The sequence below is a fragment of the Diadema antillarum genome, unplaced genomic scaffold (genome assembly GCF_040938485.1).
Source record: "Diadema antillarum isolate AM-2024a unplaced genomic scaffold, OU_Dant_1.0 seq00000079_RagTag, whole genome shotgun sequence".
Lineage (NCBI taxonomy): Eukaryota > Metazoa > Echinodermata > Echinoidea > Diadematoida > Diadematidae > Diadema > Diadema antillarum.
Genome location: NW_027271172.1, coordinates 1370276 through 1391392, shown reverse-complemented (window position 1 = coordinate 1391392; position 21117 = coordinate 1370276). Strand labels below are relative to the sequence as shown.

Genomic DNA, 21117 nt, shown 5'->3' with positions numbered 1-21117 from the left:
AGGCCCCATATATATGAAATATATATATATATATATATATATATATATATATATATATATATATATATATATATATATATATATATATATATATATATTATGCTTTTCCTTGTTTTCTTCATATTCTTCAAATATAAAAAGAGAGAACAAACAAGAAAGATATCACCACCATTTGGATTCCTATTGTGCAGTTCATACAGGTTGTGCTGATATTTTGGTTTGGTTAGATGAGTCATTGCAGAACCAACATCCATGGAAGCTCTGACATACCAGTTCCGAAACTAGCAATAACCATTTTAGCTCTGATGATGTCACTACAACTGTACAAGTGTACTCGTTGTGTACCGTATACCGTGGGGCCAATACTATCTTTAGTGGTGGGCTCTTTAACACTACCATACTCGTACAGCTCGAGGTTGGGAACCGGTGTGTGGATTTGTGACTGGATCTTCATTTATTCGCGTCTCCTGTCACAGTTGATGAATTAAACGTTTATTCTACTATCATATGACGATGGCAACAATGTGGCAACAAATTCTGGCAATTGACGCCAGATATAATACGTACAGGACGCCCAACAACCCGCAATTTCGTAAGTAAACACTGCACTGCTTCGCCCTGCCTAAATTCTATTAGAAGTCAAGAGTAGCCGCGCCTAGCTACGGCCAAACGCAGCCGTGCAACTACGTCGTTTGCTGCAGAAAACACTCCTGCCGCCACGCCACGCCCACGGGATTGTTCCCTCTCCGTCGGTCGGCTGGCTGGCAAATCCCGCGGGCGTCCGGGATGAGAAAGTGGGGTTGCAGTTTCGTTGTTTGATTGCTTTGACTCAGTTAACCTCTGCTCTTCTTCATCAGTGCGTGTTTAGTATTGAAAATGAAAAGATGTCTAGAATTGTGGAAATACAAATTATAACGCATTATTGGCCCTATAATGCTGAGCAAGAACAAAGACAGTCCGGGAAACCCGCTCATGAGGACCGCCCCGCGTACGAGGACTGCCCCGCCTCATGAGGACCGCCCCCACGCCTCATGAGGCCTGGGAAGGGGGGAACGCCTCATGAGGCCCCCTATTCACTTCTTATTCATCTCACATCTGACGTATAAATTGTCGCAACTTTGCATGGTGATTTTTTGTTACACACACATGTCCACTATCCATTGTGAAAAGAACAAAAAATCCTGTCTGTTTTTTTTTTTTCAAAAATCGAGTTTTGAAAAAAAAAAACAGACAGGATTTTTTCTTCTTTTCATCATGGATAGTGGACATGTGTGTGTAACAAAAAATCACCGTGCAAAGTTGCGACAATTTATACGTCATATGTGAGATGAATAAGAAGTGAATAGGGGGCCTCGTGAGACGTTCCCCCCGGGCCTCATGAGGCGGGGCAGTCCTCGTACGCGGGAGCGGTCCTCATGCATGAGCGGGTTTCCCGGACTGAAGAAGAGAGTAGACATGCGCATGCTGTATGAGCTGAGGTAGAGAACTATTTAGAGTTTCATAATCATTCATGTCATCCAATTCAGATAGAGTAATCAACCCAGGGTGCCTTGGCAGGGGCACTTTCATTCATCAATAAAACAGCTAATGAACATCATGTGTGCTTTTAGTCCCACTTTAGTTAGGCTCATTCAATAGACATCAAAAAATGTTCTACATGTACGTTGTTCAAAAGAACTCTCATTGCAAAGTAAAAAACCACAAAATCATACCTTGTGCCTTGGAACTTGAAAAATATGATTTTAATCAGTAAAAACTGACCCCGAAATTTCATTACAGTATGCAAAAAAATTACGTGTTGATTTTTTGACCACAAACCACTGCCGATATCGCGCGATAGTTGTGATCGAACCTTGTGCGTGTCCGTATTTTTAAATGTGCGCTCTAAAATCTACGTTGTCTGCTACGTCACCGCTCAGCGCCTGCTAGTGACGGGTGCGCGTTTACGGCATCAGGGAGTCCCGTTTCGCACAAGGCATCGCCTGAAGTACCGGCTGGCAGACTATGCTGTACTCGTTTATTTGCAGGGTGGCCTAGCGGTGCAGCGTTCGGCATCATGCGATGCGTATGTCAAAGTCAAATCGCTCTTTAGCGATATGCGTGCATGTGTCAACGGTTACCCACGGAGGTGGAAGGAATTTCTGAATAACTAACGTTAGACTAAGTTAGGTTTTTTTTTCTGGTGGAATTCAACAAATTTAAATTAATGACGATGAAAAGGAGGCAAGTTTGTTGCATGGCATTTGTACGTTTGTAAGCAAACTTCAACGTATACAACTCCTACAGACGCACGCACGGGTTTGTTCCCGCGTGCGCGGAGAAAATGCAACCACACGCAAACCTTGACTCGAGATCGACTGAAAATTGTCTTGCAGTGCCCTACTTCCAGCTGCCACACACCCGTTGTGCTGGCTAGCGCAGCTTAGGTTGTGCATTGAAGAAATCGTACATCACCTAAGCTTTCCAAAAATGTCAAACAAAATAATGAAGTTTGCATTTAATATAGGTAAATAGACAAACAAAGACAAAACTTAACAAACTTTCGCTGCAAATTTGGTACGATACGTCACGAATCATCGCAATTTGCGCTGAAATTCCGGCTTTCCGAAGGCAACTGTCACCTTCGCTGGTAAGTGAAAATCCTGTATTTTCGATACGTACCGAAAAATTCCCTGTTCACACAAAGTGAAAACTAATATCCTTCCACTTTTCCATTGACACATGCACTAAAAATTCGCAGCGATAGCACAACGATCATCCCGCATACAACACGGATCAGGGGTGGATCCAGGGAGGACCGCACCTGGTGCACGCCCCCCTTTATTTTTTTTGTTGAAACAAAAGAAATAAAAATAAAAAAATGGGGGAGGGGCACGTGCGTCCCCCCCTTTAATTTTGTAAACGCGCCCCCTCTTTAGGGCGGACGTCCACTTGGGCGCGGACAAGCTCCGGAAGGGTTGCGGAAGCAAATTTTGTTATTTCGGCATCCTGTCCGCGACAGACGCAGAATAACTTTGTGAATCGGCTTGTCCTGGGACATTCCTAGGACTGTCCGCGGACTGTCCGCGGACTGTCCGCGGACTGACTGCGGACATTCCTAGGAATCACTCCGGAAGAGCGCGAAATACCTCGGAATATGCTAATCGTAGCCGGGCAGCGCGGAAACATCTAGGATCACACCAGGAATGAACGCGGACAATCAGGATGCCTTCCGGACAACACAAGTTAGGCATGCGGACAAACTGCGGACAATACCAGGAAAATGGAAAGGTATAAATTTGGCGCTGACTTTGACTTTTCCTCATTTGACTGCTAGCCGTCATTGATGCTCCTTGTTGTGCTTCCGCAGTAGCGGCTGATATTATATTGATATGATTTGTCAATATTATTTGATAAATGTGACCACCAAAAGTCGAAGAATAGGATTGTCTGCATATTGGCTGACGACTCATTTCTTTTTTTGTCTCATCTGGGAGAACAATTTTTTTCTCTGCCTACAGTCACATGGATGATATTCGCAAACTTTTTGAACCATATATATATATATATATATATATATATATATATATATATATATATATATAATATACATAAAAATGTAAATGTATATACATATATATATATTATATAATCATGTTGATAAGGTAGTCCACGTGTGGGCAAGATAAAAAGATAAGTAACAAAACTGCAACAAAGTTCATGCTGTATTCACCAACGATTTATTTCTTCACAAGATATAAACCGTTGGTGAATACAGCATGAACTTTGTTGCAGTTTGTTACTTATATATATATATATATATATATATATATATATATATATATATATATATATATATATTATTCATTCCCTTTTTTTAGACCTGTGCTTTATCCATCGCGAAGTATATACATGGTTTGTCTGATACTTCTGTAGAGCATGCTAAAATGATCCTAATCATTAAATTTGTTTTTCTTTCTCTCATTTTTACCCGTGTCCATCTCTAACCCTCTCTTATTTTGATCACTTTTGAACATTTTCAAGTCTGAGAATTTTTTTTTTCATGCTTAGAGCTTACTAGCCTATTGTCAATGAAGTGTAAACATGGGGAAATATTTCTAACCTACTTGAATTTACTTCTTTTTTTTTGGGGGGGGGGGGTTCAGCTGGGCTGTCAAATTGGACAATCAAGTTTATTTGCAACTAAAACAAAAAGACAAGAAAAAATTATTAGGTAATAACAACTACGAAAATCATTCAGGTAAAGAATATTTCTGAAATGATTTGTGATGCTTAATGTGTACTTAAATATATGCACTCAGCAAAAAACAAAACAAAAGAAAGACAGAGATTTAACACTTTTTCGAGTTCATGATTTATTGCTTTTCTCTCATTTCACTTGAATTTTGAAGTGACAGAAAATTCTTCATTTTCCTCCGTCATCTTTAGCTTTCATTGTTATTTTGGACTTCAAAGACATTACATTGTCATGAGACCACTGCAGGTATATCTTTGCAATTGAATTCATGCTTTTTATTGTGATGAATTTGTCTTTTGTTCTAATATGTTGCATCATTAGAAAGCATTTACGCATGAATAACAACTTGTTCATGTTTATATAATACATTAACATTTAGCCAAAAATTCTATGTTTTTTTTTTTCTGAGTGTACTTCCACCTACTTTTGTGATTTTTCAGCTGGGCTGTCACATGGGACAACCTAGTTTGTTTGCAAATAAAATACGAAAACAACATAAAGGAAAATGTACTATAGTAAGTAATAGGAACCAGGAAAGTCATTCAGATGAAAAATAATTTCTGAAAAGATCAAATCAAAACAAACTTATTAGGAAGTTAGGGGGCTGATTTCACTTTTTCTGGTTGCTTTTGGCACAGTCTCTACTCAGTACTACCTTCTTCTTTGCCTTCTTGGACCGGAAATTCCTTAGATTTACCTGTTCTTCATCACTAGACGAAAGGTGTGCCTGTGATGGGGATATTTGCATGGGGCCTCGCCTCCCTTCTTGCTCATTTTGCGTTTCATTGGCATGACGCTCGCGGAAAGTGTCGACATTTTCGTGTCTGGATCATAAAATTTCTGCATCGGTTCCGGACACTTGCATATATAGATCCGCATCGGCTCCGCGCTGTCCTAAAACATCCCTGGTGTCTTCCGCTTTCACTCGGGAAGCTTCCCCACACCGCGGGATTCTTTCCGGAGCGTGTGCGGAAGGAGCGGAAGGGTTCCGGACAAGCGGGACATCCTCAGGACATCGTCAGGACAAGTCGCCGAAGGTGTCAGGAAGTTCATTTCCGCGTCCAAATTTTGGTCTCGATCAAAATTTGGACGCGGAAATTTTTCTCTCTCCCGAAGGTGCGGAAACGCCCGGACATGTTTAGGACAGTGAGCGGACACGTTCAGGAACGTGCGGACAGGTTCCCGAAGGAGTGCGGAATACCAAATTTGCATTCCGGGGCTTGTCCGCGTCTTGTCCGCGCCCTAGTGGACGCCTGGTCTTACGGAATTCCTGGATCCGCCCCTGCGTATGCCTATGGGGATACAGTGACGCACAGCGCACATTGAATTTCGGTGCATATACGCGGCAGTGGCAGCTAGGGCCATTGGCGGTGCCTACTTTAGTACACAAGCAGGAGTTTCTCGCAAGTGTTATGGGAAGTGACACCTGGGGGGTGTTTCATCAACGTTTGTCAGCGCTGACAATTTCAGCAAAATCCTTGGTTTTGATTGGCTGAGATGCTCTGGTCACTGACTGTTACTATGGTGATTCAAGTTGTCAGCGCTGACAAACGTTGATGAAACACCCCCCTGATCGGGCCTTTTCATCAATAAATGAAACGGCCCCTGCCGCAAATAGGCCTCCTGTACAAAGCCTATGGCAAACAGGGTGTTTTACTCTATGGCTTCTAGATCTAGATCCTATTAGACTTGTAAAGTTTTGTCTCTTTCATTGCCACCTAAGTTAAGTAGAGTTATAAATGTGGAAATCTGGTTCATAATTTCTGTTTGATAACTTTTTGATCTGCCATGTATTTATTTCAGGAACATTGTACATTCGACGACGGAGTCAGCTTTTGCGAGACAGCGCTTCATCCGGAGTAAGTTGTTCATTATTTTTTGTGCTTTTACTTGAAGTTGCCATGAGTAAGGATGCTTTGAAGTTCAAAATGATTCCTGATTGTTGTACATGTCTAAATTTTGAGTGTGTGTTTTTTTTTTTCAAAAGTAGGGATAGGCCCTAAAAGTACCAGCAGTATTTCAGTCTTGCATAAAAATAGTCTGTGAGTAAGCTATGTATGTCAACTTCATGTGTATGGTTTTTTTCATTGTTGCTGCTGCAGGGCAGCAGATGAGCTCTTGTAATTATGCCCTAAAGCCCCAGTTTGACACATCTTTTCTCCTTGCCTTCCCAGCTTGATCCACAAATCCGTAAGCAGTACATGAAGCAGAGGATCCAGCTTCTCACGGAGCGATATGGGGCCAATATTTCCATGTCTGACCAGGGGTAAGTACAGCAGTTTTTAACCCTCTGTTCAAGACAATATTCTGCCTTTATTTAATGCAGATGGACCATATATTACAGTGTAGCTGCCATGCCAGCTTACACTAACCCTCCTCCTCACCCCCATCTCCCCCTCCCCTTCTCCCCCTTCTACCTCTCTTGGTCCCCCCCCCCCCCCACACACACACAAACGCTTTCTGCAGGTCCACTACCTTACTATACAGCAATCTGTGATTTATGTAGGCCTATGTCAGGTATTGATTGATTGATTTACTTAATTGTCCACAGAGATATAGGCCTACATGGTAAGTGTATTTCATGTCAAAGATTTTGGACTATGAGTACATTAGTATATATCATGCATACTTGTACAAGAAAATGTGTTTTGACAACCAGAGGGCTTGCTCAAGGCTTACCTGAGTTAGCAACACTGGGGGTGTTCCACAAAGAATTTAAGTTAAACTTAGCATTTTAAGATTGACTAAAAATTATGGTATGCTGTGTGTGTCTTCAATATTGCTCAACTTTGTAATGAAAGTGAAGATTTTGAAGACTTAAAATTATGGTATGCCGTGTGTCTTCAGTGTTGCTCAACTCTCTAATGAAAATGAAGATTTTGGAGACTTTTTTCATGTAGCCATTGATAATACAAGATAAAATAAATCAACAATGGAATTGTTCTGTAAACATTTCAGATAATTTGAAGTGGGTGGTTATAAAGCTAATGAAATTGAATAGGGAGACAAGTGGCATGCCATAATTTTTTATATTAAGTTCGACTTCATGAAACACCCCCTGGATTCATTGTGTAGATAAGTACCAGAAGAAGCAGGTGAATTGGATAGTGTGGGTGTTCTCTGGGGAAATGTCTCTATAAGGTTAGATATTTAGCGGTATTAAAGTATGTGTATATTGGTGTATTCCCTTTTATCCTCGAATGGAATGAAATTGTTTGAGGAAAATCCTGTCACCAATGCTCTCATCTTTATTTTCAGTAGCAGCCTTCGCAGCAGAAGTGCCAGTATGATGGGAAGCCGGACAAATCTGGATGTGAGTCGTGTTTTCTTGATTCACCCCCATAGGACTGTATATGTATCCTGTGGCTGTCTTTTCAGCATACCTCACCACAAGCATGAACCAACATGTATAAGCATGACTTTCATTTGCAATGTAAACTGGGTATGAAGTAGAGCCTAGGTGCTGGCAAAACTGTTAGTAGAAGTTGGTGTCTTCCACAGCAAAAAACATCTATAGTATGAAGTTGGCATGAATGATGGCACTGATACAGTGTGCTGAAGTATTGTGTATTACATTATGTTTCATCCATCCATCAAAAACAAGTGCAATAACAAAGTATACAACGAATCAAATACAAGTACAGGTAATACATGGAATTTTATGGCCCAAAATTTTGGAATTCCCTTGAGAAAAATATTAAAGATTCCATTAGTTTGAAATCATTCTCTAGTAATTTAAAGAAATATTTGATGAGCTCATATGTACCCCATGATTAGTTTGACTGTTTGGAATTGTTGTTCTTTTTTCTTCACCCTGTATCGAGAATGTTGACCTGCCCTTCGCTCTCTCTACTCCCCCTCTCCCCCTCCCGCCCTCTCTTTCCCTACTCTCTTCTGTGTGTGCACAATGTATGTGGATGCATACATGTGTGTGTATGTGCGTGTGTGTGTGTATGTGTATGTGGGTACGTGTGTGTGCTTGTGTGTATGTGTATGTGTATGTGTGTGTGTATGTGTATGTGTATGTGTATGTCTATGTCTATGTGTATGTGTATACATGTGAAAGCGTATACACTGTACTTCATGTAACCATCCGATTCGATTGAATGAAAACTATACTTTCAATGATTAGCTTGTACGGTACGTGTATCGTTGTATTGTGTTATAAAGTCATATGTAATTAATGTATTGTAGTAATGTAACGTAAGTGAGGGGACTGCAATCTACAAGTTCGCTTTTTAGCAGCCCCTCAATTTCCATTTCCATGAAGTTCTTTCAAGAACCAATATGTATTATTATGTTCCAATATATGTAATCATGTCAAAGTGTATTACCTGTGTTTGATTGGAAATGAAAATAAAAAAACATGCATGTGAACATGCATGTGTGAAATGAATGAATGAATGGCTATGGGTGAAAAGACATCATTATGTAATAAACAGTGGCATGTCTCTCATGAAACTAATGAAAAAAAAAAGGCTCTGGTTTTTGTACATGTGGATACTGAGGAAAGTCATGGATTCTCAGGGAAAACTTTACAGTTAATTTTCTACCACCATTTCTACATTTGGGCAATTCCACGGTATGTAGGACACAGATGCCGAAAATTCAAAATGATATTTGTTTCAAACACCATACATTTTCAGACAATACTTGAGTTGAAGTTTTAAGAATCAGTATTTTTTTCAATAAAAGCGGCCATTTTGATTTTCAAAATGGCTGCCAAAATATGCCTATAACTCAATGGTGAGAAAGAGTGTATTGTCACATAATTTACCCTCTGTATATCCACTTTACTAGTACTCTAAACAACAATCTTTTATATGTATGCAGTTACCAGACATGTCTTTTACCACATGATAGAAAGAAAAAGCTGGTTGCGTTAAAGAATTTCATAAAAACTTTTAATTAGTTTGACAATGATGGATGTAACGTCAGTTACCAAAAACAAGGAATTTTTAACTTTATTCATCAAAGAAAGTGAGCTGTATGATGTAACTTAGGATTTCTAATGTATGCCCGTATGCCTTCCTTTCAATACCAGAAAATAAGGATACTTGGCATACTGGAGAGTCAAATGAACTCATCAAAATGTGTAACGTCAGTTACCGAAACGTCATATACCAGTATGTAACGTCAGTTACCATGACAGTAATTATAACTTAGGCAAATTTTTTGACTTTAGGCCATTCAATACACCTGGGAAGTCAAAGGTTATCAACAAAGAGCAGCAATCCCTTTGATAGGGAATGATGTCATCACCATGGTACACTGTATGTCCATGGATACATTTTTTGTGGTTCATTTTATCTTATTTATTTATTTATATTTTTTTGGTGGAAGGGGGCTTGAGCTTTTGATTTTCGGTTCAGCACAAGTTTAATGTTAAATCATCTGGAAGTTTAGGTTTACCACATGCAATATATAATGCACTCAAATTACTATACAGTACATTCACAGTCCTACGGGACGATAAAGCTACCAAATTTGTAGGCCTAATCAATTATGTGGTTGCATGGTAACCACCTTTTTCTATTAAAAAGCTTGTGTACAGCTGTATACCAACAGTTTCATAATCTTTACTAATGACTACTTTTGCTAGCATTTTTCTTTTTTTTTTCTGGAAGCTTAGTGAAGTTTCTACCTCAATGCAAATGCAGGAAGAGATATATTTCTTCGCTTGCACTTATATGTTTGGTTTAGTTAATATGGCACATCTTGAAATGGTACATAAGTAGGCCTGACATAAGGCATGTACTGTCATTACTGTTTGAAACTAACACTGATGTTGCTCAACGTTTAACAATAATGTTGCTCAAAGTGAGAGGTGATTCTAGAGTAAAATAAAAAAACTGTTCATATTTGTTGATTACTTTATTTCATTCATGCAGGGACATTTGTGTAATACATGATAATTATGAACAGGAAGATTCGTTTATATTGATCTTAAAATTCTTTCATTGCAAAGTCCTATTTCTTGGTATCTGGGATGTATTTGCAAGCCTTGATATACCAGTGAAAAGGAAAAGAAAAACGATTACATTCCTTCAAGCAAGGAATAAACAAATGCCCCTTTGACCAAAAAAGCATGCTTCTTCTTCACAGAAAAAATATTAAAAGTGTAACACTAATCATATAAATCATTATTGATAATGGAGATCATTTTGTTATTTGTGGCCCTAACAATGCCTTGAGGGAGAAGAGGTAAAATAAAGAAAAGAAGAAAGAATATATCACAGTGGATTTCACTTAAATACTTTTATTTGTATGTGTTTTTCCCCATGACCTGAAAGATATGTGTTTTTTTTCACACACAAAAATATCTGTGTTTTGTGTAGTACTGCAGGGCATTATGGGTGGGGTACTCTAGATAGAAACTTTCCTGTTCATATAAAAAAAACCAAAAAAAACCCCTTAGTTATGTCAATATTAGATACTTGGAACTGCTGAATCTAAATGGCTCTGTGTAATCATAACTGTTGAATAAAATTTCAATCTTAAGACAAATGTCAAGAAATATCCTCTGGTGCATTTACATTATTTTTGCTCAACTGTGCTATGGCATGGGGGGGGGGGGGGAGCTTGCCCCCTAAGGGCCCCACCCCATTTGTGCCTTTAGATTTTGTTTTAATTTGTTGCTAAGTAAATGCCTGGGATTGTTACTGGTATACTGCAGCAGCATAATAACCTGTTAAATAAGTTAGTTCTTTGTAAACCCCATAGCAAAAGTATGTGTAACGTCAGTTACGTAACGTCAGTTACTGACATGTTTCCCTTTAAGTTTTCATTAAACACAAAGAAAATGGACTAATGTTTCATTTCATTTGGGTATTTGTAATTGGTGAACCAAGCTATGATTCCATATCAAACAAATCACTCTGATAGGTCAGAATTATAAAATATCACAAAACTATTCGTAATCATGATTTTCCATGTGTAAACCCTATGGCAAATGTAAGCGTAACGTCAGTTACGTAACGTCAGTTACCGTCATGCCTTCATTGAAATTGGCATGGTGCTAAAAGGAAATATCTAAAGTGCACATTACTTTGCACACCTGTTCCCAAGAACCTAGGTATATTGCCATATAAAGCACATAAAGTTTAGAAGTCAGGGACATGAGATATTTCCATTTAAATCTACTCCATAATTTCCCATGTCCTTTTTCCGTAACGTCAGTTACCGACACATTTTCACTTGCTATGTGATAAGAAATGCAGTTTGAGAGAAAAACTTTCCACCCATTTCTTCATTCTCATGAACTCATTCATCAATGCTAATTACAAGCCCCAGGTGCTTTCATTCACAAAACTACAACATAAACAATTTCATGAAAATCCTTACGCGTAACGTCAGTTACCGTGGAATTGCCCATTTGGGTTTTTTTCACATCTACAAATGTAGATGCTTGATGACAGTTTGGGGGATTTTCGCACCCATCGTCGACAGCACAGCAAGGGTTCTTTCAAGCTGGACAAAGAAGATGACCAGATGCGTCTCGTGCCAACCAGGAATGCCGATGCCAGCAAGTGAGTTACTGGTGGCTTGCACAGCCGGAGATTTCGCACGGGGAAGCACTGACCATAGGCAGTACAAACTATGGACCATTCATGCCAACAGGCCACTTTTATAGTGTGTACAATGACTGATTTTACAGCTTCATGCAGTGGTCATAAGTAGCTAACATTTGCGTATGGCTGCCCTGGGCCTCAAGCAAAAACTGATCAGTAAAGACTGGTTTGAAATAATGGCTTATTTAGAAGTTTCTTTCATGATCATGATGCCATTTCAATTTAAAAGAATACAATTTTGACTGTTTTGACTATTTAAAAGGAGACAGTAAAACATTACTACATTTTATGAATGCTGAGTGCAAAGTAGAATTTGATTTCTTGTTGTCAGTCCTGCTCTCAATTTGACTTTATCTACCACTTCTCTTTTCCTCTTTTGTTGCTATTCAGTGACATGACCAAAGAGGCCATTTATAGTAAGTACTCAATGATGTGAAGCACTTGCTACCTGTGTGACATTCAAGTATTATGGTAGCTTGAGTACTACTAGTACACGAACAATCTTACTCAATATCTTGCACAACTTTCACAAGTGTTGTTGTGTATCGCAGCTAACATGCATTGGTTTAATTTCATTGCTCTTGTCAATGTGTCAGGGCTATGGCTGGAGGAACGACGCTGGCAGAGAATTACGCCTTCACAGGAATGCACCACATCTTTGACCACCACCAGAAAGCAGGTACCTCCAACCTCCATTTTTTTCATGGCGGTTTGAGTTTATTTGAATTACTTTGATGGGCAGTGAACCTGAAAAACAATAATTGACACCCATATTTCTTATATTTGCCTATCCATTCAAAATAGGAGAATGCTGTCACATATGTTTTATGAAGTGTGAAGATACATAGGTAATTGTAAAAGATATTGTAAAGTGAGGAATGTTCATATGCATTTTAATTTTGCAAATTTTATGAGAGCCAAAATTCATGAAATTATAAATATGCATGAAAAAGTACTAGTCTACAATGTACATTATTTGCATTAGATGTTAGAGGCAACTCGCACAAATTTCATGCCGCAAAAAAGGCCATCAATTTTGCGAAAATTTCATGCCACAAAAATATTGTGTTTTACAGTATTGAAAAGTCTAATCGGAGTTACATTTCATCCCAACATTTTAATTTCATGACAAGCTGGTTGTGCTAAAATTCTTACAAACCATCTCTTGTGTAATACACACATGTCTATCAGTATCCTGCTGTGATTATGTTTGAAATGCAGTGACCGCCGTCAAGTTTGCCAACGATGACAAGTCCCGGATAGCATGTAGCTCCCTCGACAAGACCATCTCCGTGTGCCAAGTCCTGCCGTCCCCAGCGACTGTCGTCTGTACATTAAAGGGACACACTAAAGGTGTCACAGGTAATGAATCAATTACCGTATTTAATCTAAACTATTACTCTGTATTTCTCATTGTTTAAAGTGATCTGCTCCCCAGTGTAATACACCATGTACTTCTCTTTTTCAACAGTACACTCCATTCAGATCACTTCGTTCTTGTAACACTGGCCTTCTCATTGTTCTCAGAACAAAAATCATGTGGGGTGACACATCTCTTGTTCATGCTAGATCCTCTCGTCTGGAATGAGCTTCCTTTGCGTATTTGTACCACCTTGTCAGTTGATTCTTTTGAGACAGCACTGAAAACACACATATCTTAATATGTAGGATATGAATAACTGATGACTTTATCTTTTTTTCCCTCACTTTCCTCTTTCTCTTTTCTCTGTATGCCATATGAGGAATTTCTTGTACCATTTGAGCCCTTAGACAGAGTGGTCAGGTACCCTGTTTCATTTATATCTATGTTGTAGTTATGACATGACATGTTGTTGGTTGAAATGGTGCTACACATTATTCAGTATTTTATTGACAATAACAGCCAATAATTGCCAAATAGATACTTTCAATTTTTCCTAGCTGTTGTTTAAATGGTCATTGTAGGTGAATGTTATTGTCTACATTTGAAGCAGACTTATAGTTATCTATGTTTTGTTTTGTTTTGTTTCATTTTGTTTTTATTGATCAACAGATTTCTGCTGGTCCCTGTCCAACGACCTCATTCTGTCCTGCTCCCTGGACGGTACGGCCAGACTCTGGGTGGTCAGTAGTGGGTCATGTGCTCGGACGGTCACTGACCCCCAGCAGTCACCCCTCCTCTCCTGCTGCTTCCAGCCACTCAACAACAACATGGTGGTCGTATCCTTTGTGTGTGCTGGTCAAGTCTGAGATCTTGTCTTGCACAACCTGATTTGTTATTTTGCTCTTAAACCATTTATGTGCCTATACATTTTGCAGAAGAAATTTACTTGACTAATTTGATGGTGATGATCACTTTGTGTGTTTTTTTTCAGTAGGTGTTGCTTGGCAATTTTGCAAGAAATAAATGTCTACATGTCAGAATGACTAGATTTTATCATTTTATGAAATGTTTTTAGAATTTCATAGAATGTTTTTGTAATTCTGTATAATAAGATTTTATAATGACTGAATGTATCAAGAGGACACATAAAACTCTGTCATTCTTTTTATTATCATAGTGCAAAGCAGCTTGGTGTTGAATTCTAAGGCTTTTTGTGCCAACGATTTTTAGGCCATATCTTATTGATGTTTTTTGGTAGCTGTGAATTGAAACAGAGAAATGTAACACCTTGTGTTTGCTCGAATGGAACAGACATGATATATTTCATATCATTAAAAAAAAAAATAGAGAAAATTTCCTTAACATCTGCACCCTTAAAAAAAATCAACAACTGCATAACAGACTGGTAATGCCCGTGGAGGGGTTCAGGTGTTGAATGTGTCGACGGGCAAACCCACCAAGGGGGGCCAGGGAAAACTGACCGGCCAGGTCTTGTGCTTAACCTTTGACGACACGGGTGCCTTGCTGTGGGGAGGGGATGACAAGGTGAGGAATTTGAGCCCCTGTTTGGTTTCTGAGACAAGGCAAACTTGAATTGTGTGTCAACATGGCAGTGTACCTTTGGCGTCACAGCATCAAACTACCACCTTCCTTCCAGTAAGCAGATCGTAGTATACCAGTAACTTACTAGTATCCAAATATCTATTCATTTGGCAAGGCTACTGCTGTGCTGTGGGGAGGAACAACTTAAATAAAGAAGACAAGGATGAAAAGATGCGATAATTGAATAGTATTTCTGATAAAAGTGAAGATCAAATTATTTTCATATTACGTTGTCAATTATCATCTTGGTGAAATTTCTGTAAGCAAAGGGGCCCTTTTTTCCCAAATTGACACAGTTTGAGTGCCAGTGATTATATTGTTGTTGTTGTTGTTCACTGTAGTGTGATACCTAAAAGTATATTTTGTAGAAGCAGTGTGATAAAGGTTATTATGCACTGTACATTTGATTTGTGGGCTTCCTTTTTATTTCAGGGTGTAATTTCATCATTCCAGTATGACATGGCTACAGGCAAATTGTCAAAGGGAAAGAGGTATGTCTTACAAGGCACATAATACTATGCGAGCTGAAATTTTTGCGGTGGTTTTATTTTCACGAATTTCGCGAAATTGCCTTTGAACCGCGAAAATAACAACACGCAAAAATAACAATGCGCGAATAACTACTAAGTTCAGTGAGGCCCTTGCAACCGCGAAAATTAAAAACACGCAAAAATGTCCAAGTAGCAATTCGCGAAAATATCTGTACGCAAAAATTTCAGCTCGTACAGTAATAGTTTTGTTGTAATCATTTGCATCATATGCAATGTACCAACGAATATGGAAAAGATCAAATTTGGTGTAACTATAAAAAACTGCATTTTATAGATTTTTCATCATTGAATTTAAGCTAAACTGAGCAAGTCACCAGGACACATGGGTGTGTTAGCAGTAGGATTTACCAAGATCATGGTGTCTAATATGTTTATTGTGTTGCTGTCTTTCTTGTTGATTTACTGAGCCAATGTGTTGACTTGGTTCTACAGTTGACTTCAAAAGTTAGTCAGGAAAAATAAGAACAGTAGATGGATCCTGTAATAGTAACCCTTTACCCTGTCATGACAAATGCTGTTTATTTCTGTAAGTTATAACTATTTCCATTTAGTATTTCAGGTTTGATGTGGTAGATTTCTTGTATCAGTGATTATATTTCTTTCATCCCAAGCTACCAATGCCAACATATGATACTAATCAGACAAGAATATATATGTACCCCTGCAGGAATTTCAGACATCATTTCTTTATACATTGCAATTGTAGTCCCACTCATAGATTATCATGATAGTGATTATTTCTAACTCTGCATTTGCCAGGCTGGTGGTGTGTGAGGGCAGTCCCATCACATGCCTCTCCTTCCGGGCCTGGGCATCCAGGGAGGCTCGTGACCCCCTCCTCCTTATCAACTGTGCCATCAACCAGCTTTGTCTCTACAGGTGACATGATTATTCCTCAGTCTGACTGTTACACTTCTGTGGTAGATAGCAAAGAAAATAACAATTCCAGTTTGGACAGGAGAAAGTATTATGTGTGAGATTCCACAGATTGTCTTCAAGACTGTCAGTCAAGCTTGGGACAGGAGAGAGAAATGAAATATTATTAAAAAGAATAAACTTTTGCAATGCTGTTCCTTTGAACATTTCATCACTAGGTTTAGCCTCATGTATGGATATCTCAAGACGGATCTTGAGATGCCCTCATCTTCTAGAGTAATTCACAAATTTACAGGCTATGCTTCTCTTGTGAATTCCTCTTTTCCATATGGAGTTACAAAATTAAATTATATCGCTTACTTGTTTATTTATCTGCAAACAAAGTTGATATTATTATAATTGTTTCCATGTTTTGTTGAAACTTATGTGATTCAAAGCTCCTTTAAGATATTGTGTACTCATGTAAGCGTTATGTATATTGCTTTGTATTACTTTGTGTGGAAATAAAATCATTTGAATTGAATTGAATTGAATTGAATTGAATTGAATATTAAAACTGTGTTTCAAGATTCATCAGTGGCAGTTGATCAAAAGTGTAGGAGATTTTTTTTGGTTGTTTCTTGGCAGGGTAACGGGCAGTGATGGGGAGGTCAGTCTGAAGAAGACATTCTCCATCAAACACAGGAAGGAGAATGTGAGAAGCTCCTTCTGTCCCTTGATGTCCTTCAGGGAGGGAGCATGTGTGGGTAAGGAGAATGTCTTGGTAGACATCATCATCAACATTCTCTTTATCTTCATCATCTCCATAATTTTCATATTATCATCATTATAATCTATATTATTTTTATATTATCATCAGCATCATTCTCATTCTCTTTATCATCAGTAATATTATCCTCATTTTTATAATTTTCATGTTATCATCATGATCTGTATCATCTGCATGTTTCTTGTTATTGTTATCATCATTAATGTCATCATAATCATCATTATCTATCATTCTATATTCTTTATCATTATCATCATCTCTATCATCATCATTATCATAATCTGTATCATTTGGATATTTCTTATCATTGACATAATTCTCATTCTCTTTATCATTAATATCATCATAATTATCTTAATATCAAAATTATAATCATTATCATCTGTCATTCTAATATTCAGTGTTTTCGTCATTGTCATTTTCTCTATCATCATCATCATCATTATCGGCATCAGCATCATCATTCTCTGGATAAGTCTCATATCACATACAGTCATTAATTTTCCTTGTAATTGTCAGCTTGCATTTTTTTTTTTTTTTTGATCTGCGGAGGCTATCAGCTCCTTTATGAGATGTTCAGTATGCAATGAATATTTGCTTTTTGTCATAACCCAAGTAACGGCTTTAGATATGAAATGACCACTGTTGTTGCTCAAGTGCAGTGCTACTAGCATTTTCCAATTTGTTTTGACACGCGTACATCACTCTTCTGATCCTGTCAGTGTCAGGCAGTGAAGACATGACCGTGTACTTCTTTGACATCGAGCGCACCGCCAAGCCCTGCGTCAACAAACTCCAGGGACACTCGGCCCCCGTCCTGGGCGTCGGCTTCAACTATGACGAGAGTCTCCTAGCAACGTCTGATGCAGAGGTGAGGCATATGTAGGGGGCTTTGGAGGAATGCCTCTATGAGAGCTCGTACTTGCATCTATCTTGATATTGTAAACTCTAGTGCCATGCTGTGTACATGATGCATCACGCGTTACCCCGGGGTACCGTAGTACCCTGGCTTACCGCGTTGTGTAGCGCCACCTCACGTCCACTCGAGGACAGCCACAGAGAAATGCATGCACTGTGTGTGCGTGTACATAGTCACTCCAATGCCACTGCATGTTATACGATGCATGCATAGCACGCTGTGCTAGCAATAGCGTGTGCTTCAGTGCACTGCAGTGTAGTGGCTAGCGCCGCTAGCTCCAGCACCAAAATAATTTCCACTTTTTGGCAACCCAGGGTACAACCTTTTTAAAAAAATAAATAATTCAACAAAATGGCTAATTTTCATTTGGTACCCCGGGATACCATTTATGTCATCATATGAGGAAGTGTTTCAGAAACATTTACAGCTGTAAATGGATAGAGCAATGAATTGCTCTGTCCATTTATATGAAGCTGTGAGTGATTCTGATAGAGGGATTAAAGTGTATTAGACATATTATTACAGAACCCTTTACACAAGGTTGATTGAAGAAGTAATATTATTTCTTACAATGGGTTCTTTTCTCTTTTTGTGTTATTAATATGTATTACACATCAAGAAAGTTATCATCGATGATGTTAAATTTTATTTTATGAATGATGCTCAATAAGCACAGTGATGTGAGCATCAATTTAAAGTTTGTACAGAAGAGGAATTGAAGCTCAGAATTACTTTTGAGCAGACCAATATTGTACAAAGTCTCCCTGATTCCATCGTAGGCTCCCTGTAAAATATCTCATCATGTATCATGTCTTCGCAGAAGAATACAAGTGTTTCCCTAATTTCAGGGGCGGATCCAGGAATTCCATAAGGGGGGGGGGGGGGGGCGCAAAGCAGTGTATTTACCACTTTCGGGTTTAATCCACTGACAAGCAGAAAAAAATAAGGCTTAAGCGAAATACTATGTGCTGACAAGGATGGTCTCGTTCAACAACAACAAAAAATTGTAAAGGGGGGCACCTTTCTTTTTATTTCTTTTATTAAAAAAAGAGAACAAAATTAAAGGGGGTGTGTGCCTGGTGCACCCTCTCCTGGATCCACTAACTGAATTTGGGAATTATGTTTGCCTATTTAGGTACATATGTGTCTCTTTTGAACCTCTTTCCAATTTGATGTGGGAATGATTGCAGCCCTGCTCAAGCATCACCTATAGCTCCTTTTTAATCGTTAGCTTCCCTGTTCCCTGTCTCCCCATTCTGCAGGGCCTGGTGATAGTGTGGAAGAGACACCAGGATGAAGCAGTGACGGCCACGGAGCAGACGTGAGCCCTGGATGAGAGGACGCAAGGGAAGGAAGAGACTGGTGCATTCTTACAGCATAGCTGGGATAGGATGAAAGGGATTGGGTGTTACCCTCCAGGAAGAAGGGGTAATTTTAATAATGCACCCTCAAAGAGCTACATGGTAGTGAGGTATCGGGAGTGGTTCCAGAGACTCACTCAACACAAATTTGAGATGCGAGATGTCCCCTGGTCTTACACTTGTTCTCATGTCCATGATGTTCTCCAGCAAAATGTCCTCCACAGGAGATGTGTGGAAATGTAGAGGCAGAGACATTGCAGACTCATCCAATGCACACAGCCCCATCTGAAGAGCAGAGCAGGATGTTACCTGAGGCGGACAATTTTCATTCACATTGTCCTCAATAGGACTAGAGGTTGCACTGTCTCGGAGCATTCTGCATGTCTTTGAACAGCCTTGTTTATGTCACACATGCCCAGCTAGTCTGGGCAACAGGTGCCCTTAGAATTATGTGTGTTACCCCATGATGCCCTTCACCCTTACAGCATTCTGCTTGAGCTTGGAGTGTGCAAAGCAGCTCAATTCTGGCTCTATCATGTGAATATACTCAGTGCAATAGAATAAGTTGGTCATAAACATCTCCAAGATTGTACTACGTGTATTTGGGCAGAGGATGGGGCCCTGTGGTCTGTAGTGGGCGAGCAATGCTTATATATTTTAAGCTCTACTGTATCTATGGCAGAGGAAATAAGAATAGATGACATGTATTCATTTCATGCAGCACACAATATTTATTTCTGTTGTCTATTTCAACCATTTCTCAATGATGTCACAATTCAAGCTATTGCCATTATCATAAAGTACTTGTACAATTGTATCTATTGAAGTTTTATACATTGTGTAATGTAAGGTTAAGTTTGAAGGCTTCGTTGTAAAGTGTGGAACCATATTACGTAATCTGAAATCTGATGAATGTTGCATTTTATGGTGTGATTTTTTTGTTTGTTGGTTGTTGTTTTTTTCAGTTTGTTTCTTGTTTTTAGATGATGAAGCAGAACTAAACTTCTGGTGAAAGAAAAAAAGGAATGAATGGAATATTATATTACTTATCTTATGGATGTTGGCCACTTTTACCTGCCCTGCCCGCCCAGAATGCAGCCTCATGTCAATTGCAGTCTCCTGGCTTGTTGCCCTGTTAAGTCTGTCAAATAAGACTTTGTCCATTGTTTTTGGATATAATTATGTAAGGTGCGGACACAGGTCACTTCAAATTGTTATCACTCCTGATTTCTGTTAGCAGTGAATGGAGAAGCACATTCTGAACTAACTGATAACGGCTCATATGTAAGGCCACTGTCAGTCAGATTCTGTGTCTGGATTTGACTATCATTGTGGGATTGAAGTAGAAAAAAAATGTCATTTTCTGATATGTTTCTCCTTCAGTTCATTTTATTCCTCGAATCACTTACATTCAAATTTGATATGCCTGTCTCTGCTACAATTGGAGCATTTCATTTCTCTGTGTTGAGGCTGTGATGGTTTCAAGCATTCTGTCCTTCTTTCTTCACTATGGATCACTGCAATGTCTGTACAGTGGACTCTTGTTATAACGAAGTCCTTGGGACTGGCAGTTTTCTTTCATTATATCGAAATTTCGTTATAACCGAACAAATAAACCATAGAAATACATAGAGTTGATAATGTTGCAGCATGAATTTTTATTTCGTTGTAACTGGAATTTAGTTTTAACCATGTTCGTTATAACGGGAGTGCACTGTAGTACTATTGGCATCGTAGACTACTTGTTACTGTGTCTAATCAATGCATTATCATCTGTGCTGCAGTATGTAAACAAACATTAGAACTAGAGGAATGCTTATTGTTAGTGAAAAATGTTCTGCATTTCTTTTCTTTTTTTAAGATGTGTT

At 38.8% G+C, this 21117-nt stretch overlaps 1 protein-coding gene across 1 annotated transcript; it reads left to right on the top strand.

The window, feature by feature from the left end:
• Positions 1–469: 469 nt before the first annotated feature.
• LOC139726133 (WD repeat-containing protein 13-like) lies at positions 470–19213 on the top strand. The gene is made up of 14 exons (XM_071637211.1): positions 470–592; positions 6041–6096; positions 6412–6503; positions 7496–7550; positions 11642–11766; positions 12405–12487; positions 13030–13170; positions 13841–14007; positions 14573–14716; positions 15206–15264; positions 16084–16203; positions 16828–16946; positions 17692–17840; positions 19151–19213. Exons 1-14 carry the CDS (start codon positions 508–510, stop codon positions 19211–19213), a joined length of 1458 nt encoding a protein of 485 aa, XP_071493312.1. The 5' UTR covers positions 470–507.
• The last annotated feature ends 1904 nt before the right edge of the window (positions 19214–21117 follow it).

Bases quoted from the DNA above. Each gene is read 5' to 3' on its own strand.
- LOC139726133 (XM_071637211.1), top strand. From the start codon at position 508: ATGACGATGGCAACAATGTGGCAACAAATTCTGGCAATTGACGCCAGA. The intron at 12,488-13,029 runs GTACCTCCAACC...TTTGAAATGCAG, and splicing joins TGACCACCACCAGAAAGCAG to TGACCGCCGTCAAGTTTGCC. The intron at 16,947-17,691 runs GTAAGGAGAATG...TGATCCTGTCAG, and splicing joins CAGGGAGGGAGCATGTGTGG to TGTCAGGCAGTGAAGACATG.